General features: G+C 50.2%; 1 protein-coding gene across 2 annotated transcripts in view; it reads right to left on the minus strand.

The window, feature by feature from the left end:
* The window catches only part of LOC140403197 (noelin-2-like), a 473,392-nt gene that overhangs the window by 101,080 nt on the left and 358,131 nt on the right, over positions 1-14,181 (minus strand). For both annotated transcript variants that reach the window (XM_072490948.1, XM_072490947.1), the window contains exon 2: positions 8,530-8,676. In XM_072490948.1, the coding sequence (XP_072347049.1) occupies positions 8,530-8,676 (147 nt within the window). The remainder of the gene's footprint in view (positions 1-8,529; positions 8,677-14,181) is intronic.

A 14,181-nucleotide genomic window follows, 5' to 3' on the forward strand; every position in this document is an offset into this window, starting at 1 on the left:
GCATTTCCGGACTATTCAAATGCTTCATTGACTAAAAGTACTTAAAGTAGACACTAAGAAATCAGGTGCTAAGTATTTGAACTTTAATATATGCCTGTTGCATATTAATGACCATCTTGAAAATTATAGAGTGTTTAGATTTGCGTTTTGCAGTTCCTGAATCTGACTACCTCCAGTGCAATATGCAGGCCCATCATCCGTTCACTGAAAGTCCCAAGAGGAGGATAGCAAATAGGGCCATTTCGCAGAACCGTTACCGCGCAGGAGAAGGCCATTTGGCGCATCATCCATTGGAAGCCGTTCAGAGAATCATTGATGATGGAATGGGAGGGTTGTCTCCTGAGGAAAGGTTAGACTAGGCTTGTATCCAGTTGAGTGAAAGAGTAAGAGGTGACTTGTTTGAAACATATGGGCGACACAGTGGTTATCACCGCTGCCTCACAGCACCAAGGACCCCGGGTTCGAGTCCGGCCTCGGTTGACTGTCTGTGTCAGTTTGCACGTTCTCCCCGTGTCTGCGTGGGTTTCACGGTAGCATTGTGGATAGCACAATTGCTTCACAGCTCCAGGGTCCCAGGTTCGATTCCCGGCTTGCGTCACTGTCTGTGCGGAGTCTGCACATCCTCCCCGTGAGTGCGTGGGTTTCCTCCGGGTGCTCCGGTTTCCTCCCACAGTCCAAAGATGTGCAGGTTAGGTGGATTGGCCATGATAAATTGCCCTTAGTGTCCAGAATTGCCCTTAGTGTTGGGTGGGGTTACTGGGTTATGGGGATAGGGTGGCGGTGTTGACCTTGGGTAGGGTGCTCTTTCCAAGAGCCGGTGCAGACTCGATGGGCCGAATGGCCTCCTTCTGCACTGTAAATTCCATGTCTATGTCCTCCGGCTGCTCCGATTCCCTCCCACAGATGTGCAGGTTAGGTGGGTCGGCCATGATAGATTGCCCCTTAATGTCCAAAGATGTGCAGGTCAGGTGAGGTTACAAAGATAGGGCGGGGGAAATGGGCCGAGGAAGGGTGCTCTTTCCGAGGGTCAGCACAGACTCTGAATGGAATTCTATCCTTCTATTCTATATCGGATCCTGAGGGGACTTGACGTGGAGAGGAATTTCCTCGCGGGAGAATCGAGAACTGGGGGTCACAGCTTAAAAATAAAGAGTCGCTCATTTAAAACAGAGATTATGAGAATACCTTTCTCCACCTTTCTCTCAGAGGGGGGGCGAGTCTCTACAACTCTCTTCCTCAAAAGGCAGGGGAGCAGAATCTTCGGGTATGTTCAAGGCAGAGCTGGATAGGTTATTGACTAATGAGAGGGTGAAAGGTTATCAGGGGTAGGCGAGAATGTGGGGTTGATGTTGCAATCAGAGCAGCAACAATCTCATTGAAAAGCAGAGAAGGTTCCAGGGGCTGAATGGCCGACTCCAGAGGTCTATAGAATCCCTACACTGCTGAAGGAGGCCATTCGGCCCATCAGGCTGCACCGAGCCTCGGAAAGAGCACCCTACCTAGGCTCACTCCCCCGCCCTATATCTGTAAACCCCATAACCCCATCTAACCCGCACATCTTTGGACTACCCCTGGTCCTAGTTCGCATCTTCGCCCCGCACTTTGAAACAGCCCTTCACTTCGTGCCACCCTCCTGCCTTCCCTCCGGAACGCTGCACATTCCCGATTGTCCAGCTCACTGTCGAATTCCCTTTTGAAAGTCTCGATTGAGCCTGCCTCCCCCGCATTCTCAGGCGCGGCATTCCAGATCCTAACCACCATCAAATGTTTCCACGAGAAATTATTTTGTCGGTATTTATTGGCCATTCCTCATTGGCCACTTCAAAGGGCACCTAAGATTCAACCAGGCGAAAGCAGATCTGAAACCGAAGCAGAAAATACTGGACAATCTCAGCAGGTCTGACAGCCTCTGTGGAGAGAGAAGGGAGCGAACGTTTCGAAACCGTGTTGCTGTGGGGCTGCAGTCACTCACCAACCCAGAGCAGTTCATGCCTTGCTCTTTCCCCTTACACGGTATGCAATGATTTAGACAGAGACAGACCGACCCTGCACATCTTTGGGTTGTGGGGGTGAGACCCACACAGACACGGGGAGAATGTGCAAACTCCACATGGACAGTGATCTGGGGTCGGGATCGAACCCGGGCCCTCGGCGCCGTGAGGCAGCAGTGCTAACCACTGCGCCAACGTGCCGGCCTGATGGGAAAGGATTCCATTGGGGTGTTATAATTGTGGGGAATGCATTAGGTTAATCAGCGTATTACGAAGTTGGGAGTCGATTGGTTCAAGAATCGCTTGAATAAATGGAGTGAATAGGAAGGAATGTGAGTGTGTTCCATTCAATGGCGATGGTGGGTCATTTTTAAAAGAGCGTGCCCAATTATTTTCCTTTTTGCAATTAAGGGGCAATTCAGTGTGGCCAAGCCACCCACGCTGCACATCTTTGGGTTGTGGGGGTGGAACTAATGCAAACACGGGGAGAATGTGCAAACTGGGGATTGTGTGTCTTGTGGAATTATAAATGAGGTCCAGCAGTCAACGAGAGAGGGTCAATCCATTCTAAATCTATACAATGGGTCTAATTTTCCAAAACAAAAGGATAAAAGTGGAACAAAGGGATTTTAATCGTTGGAATTTTGGGAACTGGCTTCTAGCTGATGTGAATGAGCAGTAACTAATCTGAATCCACATCCTGTAAAGTTGGGATGTGGGGAAAATGATCTCGAATCTCAGGACTCAACGTTGCCATGATCTTGAGGTGAGAACTGCAGAACGATGTAACTCTGTTCCTTCTCATTAGCATTGCGTCTTCCTTTGGCTATTACGCTTCTGAAGCCCAGCTGTCACCATTATATCAATATAATTACACATTCCAGTCACTGACAGCCACATATGCTGCCATCCTATTAGAAAAATCTGCCCGTTAACTAATTGGCCCTGAATTGAGCAGATCGCTCTCTCTCTGTCAGAATGTCTGGTCACCGATGATGAATAACAAGGATCCTGAAAGTAACCTTCAGCGATGTCGAGAAAAAATCTGTTCTCCAAACTCTGGTATCCCGAGCATCCTTGATTTTCATTGTAGAATTTACAGTGCAGAAGGAGGCCATTCGGCCCTTGGAAAGAGCACCCTACTTAAGCCCACGCCTCCACCCTATCCCCGTAACCCCTCCTAACATTTTGGGGACTAAGGGGCAATTTAGCGCGGCCAATCCACCTCCCCTGCACTTCGTTGGACGGTGGGAGGAAACCGGAGCGCCCGGAGGAAACCCACGCCGACACGGGGACGAAGTGCAAACTCCGCACAGACCCAGGCCGGAATTGAACCCGTGTCCCTGGAGCTGTGAGGCAGCAGTGCTAACCAGTGTGCCACCGTGCCGCCCCCATGTCACCATTGGCGGGTGTGCCTTTAGCTGCCTGAGTCCTAAGCTCTGAAATTCCCTCTCTGAATCTCTGTATCCCTCACACTGACACTCTTCAAACACACCTCGCTTCAGGCCACTTTCCCTAATATCGTTTCGGCGGCTCAATAGTTTTGTTCTGGTGAAGTGTCTTGGGAGCCTAATATATATAACAAAACGCTGCTGCAATAAAGCATTACTTGGAATTCCTATGTACTCGGCACTTTGAGTCCAGAAAGTAAAAATTAAAACAAAAACTGATTGAGAATAAATTCTCTTTTTGTCGAGTAAAAGGTTAACATCAGAAGCACATGACGTTGATGTAATAATGATGTAAGATAATATGATTTAGTACCCGAGATCTGGAGCGAGAGGTTCTAACCTCGGACAGAGACCTCAATATCTAATTAGTAGCTGTAAATAAAGAGCTCTGGGTTTTAACAAACTACAGTCCCGAGACGTTTTCATTTGGAGCGCAGACAAATACCAAAGAATCCCAGCTCGGCTCCGAACACATGACAAAACATTTTTAGAATTCCCGCAACGCAGAAGGAGGCCATTCGGCCCATTAGGTCTGCACCGACCCTCTGAATGAGCACCGCACCTAGCCACAACCCCCCGCCCCCCTCCTTATCCCATAACCCCACCTACCCGGCACATCTTTGGACTGTGGGAGGAAACCGGAGCACCCGGAGGAAAACCCACGCACACACGGGGCGAAGGTGCAGACTCCGCACAGGCAGTGACCTGAGGCCGGATTCCAACCCGTGCTAACCACTCTGCCACCACAAGATATGATTGGTTGAAACGAAGGTTTCGATTTTGGCTTTGGATAGTTAGCGATGAGAAGGGGCAAGGTTGGCAAAGCGTGCCTGAGCTCAGAAAACCTAACATTGTCTTCGCAAGTTTAGACTGAAGAAGAAAAATGAGTTTGGGGGCAATTTCACCCCTATGTCTGCCGGCAGCTCGAGCGACGATGTGGGTACAAAATCTAGCGAGAATCGGGAAACGGGATTCCACCGGTGAGATCACGTTTCCAGATTTTCCACGCCCCGCGCCAGTAACGTAACCAAGTTGATGCCCAGAAAATGCTGATAATCTAATTTTAAACCGTTGTGAAGCATTTACATATAATAAGCGCGGCCTCCCGCCACATTGAATATTCAAACCTCACCAACGTGGTGTTCTGAAAAACGGGATCCAGTCGAGAGGACTCCTCCCGTGCCCCCCCTCCCCCACTCGGGGGAGAAACAAAGGTAAGTATAGCCCCCAGAGGAGAGGAACATGCCCGGAACTGCCCCCGGCCACAGGTTGGCACTGCTAACCTGTGCCGATCTGTGCTGGGTCAGTGCCAGGAATGGAACCTCTTTGGTAGTCCCTAGAAGTGAGAATGATTGAGTGTTTGTCGGGTAAGAGTACCGAGAGGTACGGACACAATGGAGCTGAAACGTAGATCAGCCATGATTACCCTGATGGTCGCAGAAGCTGCTCGAGGGGCTGAATGGCCTCCGCGTGTTGCCAGGGTAGGGAAGGACCAAGATTGGCTGTTTCTAACCCCTCATTTCACTGCAGGAAGGAGCGAGGATCCTGCCCCTCCCCTATTCCCACATGGGTGAAGCAGGTACACAACCTATATGGACACAATCCCACATCCAGGAACACATGGGGCTGCGTTCTCCATTTCAGCAGCTATGTGCCGGCTGAAACAGAGAATTCACGGCCGTTTTACAATGCCAAAATCTCCCGGCTCCCGCACCAAAAGCAGCCGGAGAATGACCGGATCCCTGGCCACGCATGCGCATGGCAACGACCAGCAGCGGCCGCGCCGTCCAACATGGCGCCGTCCTTGCGCGGACACGGCCCGCCATATGCGGCCCCACAGGACAATCCCTGGACCCCCCCCCCCACCACCGCCAGTCCCCCGCCCCCCCCCCCCCCCCCAGCCCTCGCAGAAGCCCCCCCCTTCCCCCCCACCACCAGTGGCACTGGATACAGTCCGCACCACCACGCCGCGTTCCTGACTGTTCATACGTCAACCGCACGGTCCGCAAACTCGACCCATTGGGGGCGGAGCATCATGGGGGGGCCTCCCGATGTCACGCCAACATCGTTCCAACGGCATGCGCAGCGCAACGAGCTTGGAGACTCGAAAACCGCCTGCAAACCGGCGGTGCCCCCGGTTTTGGGGCCTGAAGGGATTCCCCGCCTGATCGCTGATTACAACATCGGTTTCGAACGCTGGAGAATTCCTGCCATGAATCCCGGGATCTGGACCTCCTGCCTGGTGTGAAAAATAGTAATAGGCTGGGCAGCGAAAGGAAAATGAAAATAAAAAATCAAAGTTAAAATAGTCGGGACTAAGACTTAACTGAAACAAAAAATGTTTGTTTGCCGTGGTTGGAATGAAACTTGCCGCCCCCCCCCCGGACAATCTTGTTTCAGGAGTCTCGGTGGGTGGCGCTCGGGAGTCGGAAAGTCGGCAGGCTCAAGTCCCGCTCCAGCACACAGCAACGTGACATGGACCAGATTAATTCCAGGGATACCCGTGGACCAGGATAGCAGGCAGGAAGAACACCTGAAGTCTTCTTCGAAATAGTGCTGCGGGATCTTGCTGCATCCACCAGAGAGAGAGAGAGAGAGAGAGAGCAGACAGGCCTCAGCATTACTCCGTTGGCTGAAAAACAGCACCTCTGACAGTGCGGCACCCCTTCGCGACTGCACTGAGGATATCAGGCGATGTTTGGCGGAATGTTTCTGGGCACGGCCGAGAGCTCATCACCTATGCACCGCCGAGGTGAGTCTATTCCTGAGCTGGAGTCAGAGCGCATAAAGGGACCCAGTTTCTCAAGCGTTTAAAGCCTTTATTCTGGGGAAGAGGCCAGCATGATGGCAATGTCACTGGGCTGGTAACCTAGAGGCTCAGGCTAATGCTCTGGGGGCAGACATTCATTCAAATTCAATTAAATCAATCTGAAATTGTAAGCTAGAAAGCGATGGCTAGAGGGAAGGAAATCTGCCGCCCTTACCTGGTCTGGCTTACCGGCAACTCCAGACCCACAGCAGAACGCATAGGCAGAAGTAGAAATTACAGAACAAGGTTTATTTCGATACAATTCCAATACTCCTCCACTCCCCTCAGGGTTGCCTTCCCCAACCTGCAGCGAGGCCCGGGTTTCTGTACAACCGAGGCTCTCCTTGTCAAGGTGGGAAACCCCGCTCCCTTAAAGGGGAAGGCCTGCCTGTCTGAAAGGGGAAGTTCATATTCCGGGGAGGCCACGGGAAGTCGTGTAGTCCTGATCCCGGAACCTCCATTGGGATTATAACACTGCCCAAACAGCTCAAGGATAATTAGGAAACTGCCGATAAAAGCTGGCTTTTCCAGTGATACCCAACTCCCAAGAAAGAATTAATAAAACCACCTTCACCCACCACCGGACCAGCGTGATGGGGGCATTAGCCTCTCCATCCTGGGCCCACCCGACTCTGCATAATTACCTGGTTCGTAAAACACGACAGCCGACTGTTTACCAAACCGAGGAAAGGTTTCAATTTAATTGTCACATAGTCTGAGACTAGAAATAACTGTTAACATTATTGAGATAATTAAATGATATTTGGCAATCGACCAGGGTCAACATTGCCAAACCCATGCTATTCCCTGGAGATATGAAATAATAACATACTTCCCCCTGACTCCTGCCTGTTAATTAACCTGCAAAGTGCTTCATCTCCGCCTTTCAAAGGTCTGCAGTAATATATGAGCACGACAATGATTTAAGAAGTCTGCTATTACTGCGGCGAGGTTACGGAATGCAGAATCGGATGATTCATTCAACTTGGGGTGTGGGTTCAGACACAGAGGAGAGTGATGAGACAAAGGCCTCCTAAAGCCACGCGTTTGGGGGAAGCTTGTTCAGTCAGTCACAGGACGTCAAGTCTATGGAGAGGGTGGATGTGAGATTTAATCAAGGGGTTTTGACGGGGACAAATTGTTTCCGCTGGCAGGAAGAATGTTAACCTGAGGACACAGATTTAAGATTATTGACAAAATAGCCAGCAAGGGAGACGTGGGGGATTACAATCTGGAACGTGGGCCAGTGGATGTGGCACACTTGGATTTTTCAGAAAGCTTTTGATTAAGTTCCACATGAGAGGCTAGTGTGTAAAATGAAAGTGCATGGGATTGGGGGCAATATATTGGCATGGGTTTACGAAACAGAGCAGGAATAAATGAGTCTTTTTCGAATTGGCTCCAGCTATTCAAATATACATCAATGATTGACAATAAGCGATTATATATATATGATTTGGAAGAGGGAACTAAAATTAACCTTTCCAGGTTTGCTGATGACACAATACGTGAGTGTTGAGGAGGATGTGAGGAAGCGTCGAGGTGATTTAGACAAGTTGAGCGAGTAGGCAAACACATGGCAGAGGCAGCATAACGTGGATAAATGTGAGGTTAACCACTTCGGACGGAGAAACAGAGTGGCGGAGTATTATTTAAATGGGGATAGATTGGCAGATGGTGACATACAAAGGGACCTGGGTGTCCTAGTGCATCAGTGGACCATTGTGAGCAGTTGGTCTCCTTATTTAAGAAAAGGGAGTTCGGCGAAAGTTCACCAGACCGATTCCTGGGGTGGCGAGATTGTCGTACGAGGAGAGTTTGGGTCGACTGGGCCTGTATTCACTGGGGTGAATGAGGAGAAACTTCTTCACTCAGTGGGTGACGAACCTGTGGAATTCTCGACCACGGAGGTTGTTGAGGCCAAGTCATTATATTTAATGAGGAAATAGGTAGATTTCAAGACTCTAAGTATGCCAAGGGGCATGGGGAGAGAGCGGGCCATTTCAGAGTTCGATTGATAGCTCCAAACGGTTATTGACTCTTCGAAGTTGGACTTTGAATTGCAATTCTTGTTTTTATAAGGGATTAAGCAATTGAATAAATGTTTGTTGTTATAAGGGATAGTGTAGTTTAAGGAATGTTGAGATTGAGGATCATATTGAATTACCTCAAAGGGCCGAATGGCCTCCTCCTGGCCCTATTTTCAATGTTTCTGCCAGAGGCGGTAGTCAGAGGGAAACCATTCCATCTCCCCTATAAAATAATGCCCTTGTTGTACCTTCTCTAGCAGCTGTCGGAGTTGCTTACTCCGCGCGTCACGTGAGCACATACTCCGTTGGGCCACCACCGCACACACGCACTTCCCATCGGGATCCTGGGCGGAACTGTAGATTTCCCAGCCTTCCTCGGGACTTGGGAAAAGAGTCTGCGGAGGGGAAACAAAACGGTAGAGAAAGAAATCAGCTTGCGATGGAAAATCAGCGCAACATACAAACACAGGAAATACACACGGAAGGTTAGGAGGAACGTGACTGATTTCTCTACAGCAGCAAGGCTTAACCAGTATAAGGTGTCACCCAGACCCATCTGAGATTGCTAGACATTAGAGTACAGCTCAATGCAGGTGGGTTCAAGTCCCAGAGCAAGAGGCACAGCCAATGGCAGCTCAGTGGATGGTAAACCCCGCTCCCCTCCGCCCCCTCTAGGCCTAAAGGCTAAGAGTTTGCGTACAAGCACAGGGTCCAGAGCACACAGTCTCCCAGCTGGGTGTGCTTTTGGATGTACATGTTCCAGAAGAGATATTGAACCAGTGCCTTGTCTGCCCTCTAAATGTGATCATTAAAGATCAATATGTCAAAGAAGACCAGGGCAATTATTGGCAGAGACTTGGCCAATACTTATCCCTCGACCAACGTCATCCAAACCGATGATCTGGTCATCGTCACATTTGCTGTTTGCAAGTCGCCCCCCCCCCTGAACACAGCCCCTCCCACTTTCACAGGGGCAGGAATGGGCCTGGGTCGGGAGCTCCGCATACACGATTTGCAGAGGCATTTTGGTAAGAGGGGTGTTTGAACCTTGGTATGGGTAGATTAGGAGCTGGTAGGAGTTGGTCTGAACTTTACGGATACGTTTGGATAGCCGGGGTACCCTTTGGAGACCTTTGGATATGGTCCTGTGATACCTTTGGGGGAGGTCAGGTACCCCTTTGGAGTTTATAAAGGTAGACATGAATGCGCATACAAAGTGCATCTTATTGGAACCGTGAAGCTCATTGGAACTATCAAAACAATTCTCAAAAGTATCAAGATGAACTTCCCACAGGAATTGTCAAGCTGCCAAGGTATTTAAAACTTCTGATCTTTAACTCTTTGAAAAAACGCTCTGGAGTGTTAAAAAACTATTGCTTGCTATTTCACTGAGTGTTGACATAAGTCCTATGCTTGCCATTACTGGACAAGAGCTGCATGACTGATTTCACAAAGGTTCATTAACACAATACGGTGTTCGCCATTTCAGAGTTCGATTGACTGCTCCAAACGGTTATTGACTCTTCGAAGTTGGACTATGAATTGCCAATGCTTGTTTTTATAAGGGATTATGCAATTGAGTAAATGTTTGTTCCTATAAGGGATAATGTAGTATAAGGAATGTAAATGGAGTTAATGGCTTTCATGAATGAGAACACTTTCTGTTAAAAATATATCCTGCAACATAAGCTTGGTATTATTTTATTTAATCTCAGCAGGGATGTCCTGATGTCCACCCATGGTGGATACTTGGAGTGTTGGCATGGTGGATGCAAGGGTTTTAGGTGGGTGAGGCATGGGGTGGCATGACTTGGCACAAAGTTGTTAAAGGTCTATAAAGAGTCATGGGGTGGGCGGAGGGGCATGCACTGACATTGGGAATATGGGGGCTAGAGGGTGAGTTACGTTGGCACAGAGGGTAGGACTGGCATGGATGGGGCTTCGGGAATGTGTGGCAGGTGAGGGATGAGGGCTGATTTAATGCCTTTCTGGTTTTTTACCCCGCCCGCCCCCGAAAACCTCGACACAGCGCTGATGCACCGGGGTAGGTCTCCCATCCAGATTGTCTCCACACACAGCAACCCACCTGTCACTGGGTGGCCTGCCCTACGAAACACCGCCACCCAGGAACGATAACCCCAACTTCCAGGGTACTTACTCCAACCTTACTGAGTTGGGTTCGAGGAGCCAGTAAATATCCTGAATCTGTGCTTGGGGGGAGTGGGGGAGAGGGGGGAGGGGGGGGCGGGGGGGGGGGGGTGCTGGCAGCGGTGGTGGTGGAACCCAGGCCGTGGCTCCTTCAAAGGACGGCCATTGTGGCCGGGAAAAAAAAAGAAGCTGGTCAAGAATTCAGCAAAGTGGCCATGGTTCCAAATGACTGTGGGCTGCTTTCCCCTTTGAGTGAGGGGGAAGAGCTGACCGATGGTGATTTAACCCGAGGGTCACCACACCTCAGGCGAGAGGCGAGGCTATTCATGTTGGAGAATGTTCAAGGGCAAGGTTATTCATGATGTGGAGATGCCGGCTTTGGCCTGGGGTAGGCACAGTAAGAAGTCTTGCAACACCTATTTTGCTTTGTGTCACTCGCCTTCGGAGCACTCTTCACTCACCTGAGGAAGGAGCTGCGCTCCGAAAGCTAGTGACTCCAAACAAACCAGTTGGACTGTAACCTGGTGTTGTAAGACTTCTGACTAAGGTTATTCATGTTCGAGAATTACTGCGCCTGCGAATGTACGACAGCTTTGGGTTTTGTTGGTCACAGTCAGGTGTTATAGGGACGAAAGGTTTTTCATTTTCCTAGTTACAGGATGTTGCCTTGTGCATCGAGTGCTTCCCAACTGAAGTTGCGTTTCTGAAATCATTCAGAAGGAAACCCTTGTTCTTGCTGTTAAAGATTGGAGCCAATTCACCATTATTAAAGAGCGGCTTTTCATTACGATTGGACCAGGCACGTTCCAACTTCAATATTACACCACCCTGAATAACAGGCTGGACGGACAGGGTCTGGAGTCCCGGGATCACGCAGCGAGGCAGGCTGCGGGCAAGTCATGTGGGGGTTGGTGGGGGTGGGGGAGTCACAGGGAGAGAGGTGAGGGGTTAGCACTGCTGTCTCACAGCGCCGAGGTTCCAGGTTCGATCCCGGCCCTGGGCCACTGTCTGTCTGGAGTTTGCGTGGGTTTCGCCCCCACAACCCAAAGATGTGCAGGGTAGGTGGATTGGCCACGGTAAATTGCCCCTTAATTGGAAAAAATGAATTGGGCACTCTAAATTTATTAAAACAAAAGAGAGGTGCAGGGCGGCTGGCAGTCAAGAGGAGGGTGGTGGCTCTCAGCAGCTCCCCCCCCGCCCCCCCCCCCCCCATTCCCCCGCCGCACCTAGCTGATGCCCAGTCCCGTGATCTGGCACCAACCCCTCCCCCAGAGGTGACAAGCTGTCCATACCGCTTCACCTCCCGTACACGCTGCAGAGATTAATACCAGGTGGCATGATGAGTTCCTTACGCGGGCACTGATTGGCCATTGAAGGGTCTCACCTGGGCAAGGGTTCCGGTAAACCCCCATCCCACCTAACTGCAGACCCTTCCCTCCTCCAGGCTCACCCCCAGAGAGAGCAGGTTCCGCCCACAGGTTAACATTTGCGACCTGCAGCCTTGTTTTCATGACCTGCTTTCCAGCGATACCTGCAGCACACATCTTTGGGCAGCAGGGTTGCACAGTGGTTAGCACTGTTGCTTCACAGCACCAGGGTCCCAGGCTTAGGTCACTATCTGTGCGGAGTCTGCAAATTCTCCCCCGTGTCTGCGTGGGTTTCCTCCGGATGCTCCGGTTTCCTCCCACAAGTCCCGAAAGATGTGCAGGTTAGGTGGATTGATCATGATAAATTGCCCTTAGTGTCCAAAATGGTTAGGTGGGGTTACTGGGTTATGGGATAGGATGGACGCGTAGGGCTAGGTAAGATGCTCTTTCCAAGGGCCGGTGCAGACTCGATGGGCCGAATGGCCTCCTTCTGCACTGTATATTCTATCCCCCCGAGACTATCACAGAATACCTACAGTGCAGAGGTAGGCCATTCGGCCCCTCGAGTCTGCATCGACCCTATGAAAGAGCACTCTACCAGAGCCCCCATCCCGTTCCCCAGTCCAATCCCAATAACCCCACTCAACCTGCACATCTATGGGCACTAAGGGGCAATTTAGTGTCGCCAATCCACCTAACCTGCACATCTTTGGACTGTGGGAGGAAACCGGAGCACCCGGAGGAAACCCACGCAGACACGGGGAGAACGTGCAGACTCCAGACAGACAGTCACCCGAGGCCTGAATCGAGCCCGGGTCCCGGCGCTGTGAGGTAGCAGTGCTAACCACCGTGCCACCATGCTGCCCTTTTTACGATTGCCCTCTTTGTTTACTCGTATAGCACAGGTGTGCCGCAAATCACAAATGGTGCGAGGAGCAGTAGCTCGGCAGCTGAGCAGGAATTGAGTGCCACACATCACCATCTGCTGCGAGCTGTTAATGAGCACTGGGAGCTTCTGTCGGTGACAGCTCTGCTGCCTCGATCCTTGTACTGCACACCCAACAAGCTTACTCTTCTGCTTCAAGCAGCAGATATTCCTCCTCCAAGGCTCCGACCTGTCCTGAATCCTAATGAAAATACTTTCATCCGTGGCTCAGTCAGTGGGTAACACTCTCGTCTCCGAGTCAGCCGGTTGTGGGTCTGAGTCCCACTCCACAGACTCAGAGAAATCCTTACCTACGCTCCCAGCACCGGGAAAACGCTGCACCGTCGGGATGTTCTGCCTATCGAATGGGATGTTAAAGGTGGGTTTGCAAGGATCCTGCAGAACCGGGGTCTATCCCAGTTAACACACTCCTCAGCATTATCTCAATGTTGTCTGTGAGGACGGGGTGGGGCATTTGGATGCTGTGGCACAGGACACGTAACACAGAGGCTGGGATAAAGACCGTGTGACAGGGGTTTACACCCACCAAGACCGCTGCGAATGTTGATGTAAAAGTCCTCACAGAGAAGCCACAGGAGAATGTCCGTTGTGCGAGAATTCCAAAGGCTGCTTAGGTGTTTTTAATATGCGGAGCGATGGAGGAGCTGGAGGAGGTAGTTCATGAGGTTGCCGCTGACGGATGTGCCAGCAAACGATGGGGAGAAAGAGGGAGAGAGAGAGAGAGAAAGAGAGGGAGAAAGAGCTGCCATCGATCACAACCGAAGGATGAGAGAGGGTAGTGAGCTGGGGCCGGGTGAAGGCCACGGACAGCGGGGAATCAAGGAAGGTTCTGAAGGACACGAGGAGGAGGAGAACAGCAAGCCGATGCTGGTCAGAGAGAGGGAGCGGGATACGAGTGGCTGAGTCCTGGGCAAGCTGAGCTTCACAGCCCATGGAAGATGGGAGGACACCAAGACATTGAGATCAGTCCATCCGAGAGAAAGGTTTTGGTGATTATTACAATCCCAGACCAAACCCCAACAGTGGCTGGGTTACTCTACCAAAACCCACAATATTTTAGTTTATTTTATAAGTCTGTGCGGGAAAAATGATTCGTTACAGGAATGATTGCATTAAAAAAATAGGAATTTGTTTTTTTTAAAACTTTATTATGAATACAATCTTAAACTCTTTAACTTCAACTGAAAAGAACAGCTTACAATTACCCCTTAATACTACTACTCAATTCCCTATTAAACAACAAGAAAAGAAACACATAATTTTTCTTTAAAAAGCAGGGCAGAGAGTAATATTTGCTTTGCAGAACAGTTTTGGTTCCTATTAGAACCCCTTCTGACTCTGGCTGAATATCTTCAAATAGCTGGTTCAACTGATGTGTTTCAGTGAACACGAGTGAATTAACCAATAAATCTTACAAAAATTCCTGACATCTTTGACCC

This window comes from Scyliorhinus torazame, chromosome 27 (assembly GCF_047496885.1).
Source record: "Scyliorhinus torazame isolate Kashiwa2021f chromosome 27, sScyTor2.1, whole genome shotgun sequence".
Taxonomy (NCBI): domain Eukaryota; kingdom Metazoa; phylum Chordata; class Chondrichthyes; order Carcharhiniformes; family Scyliorhinidae; genus Scyliorhinus; species Scyliorhinus torazame.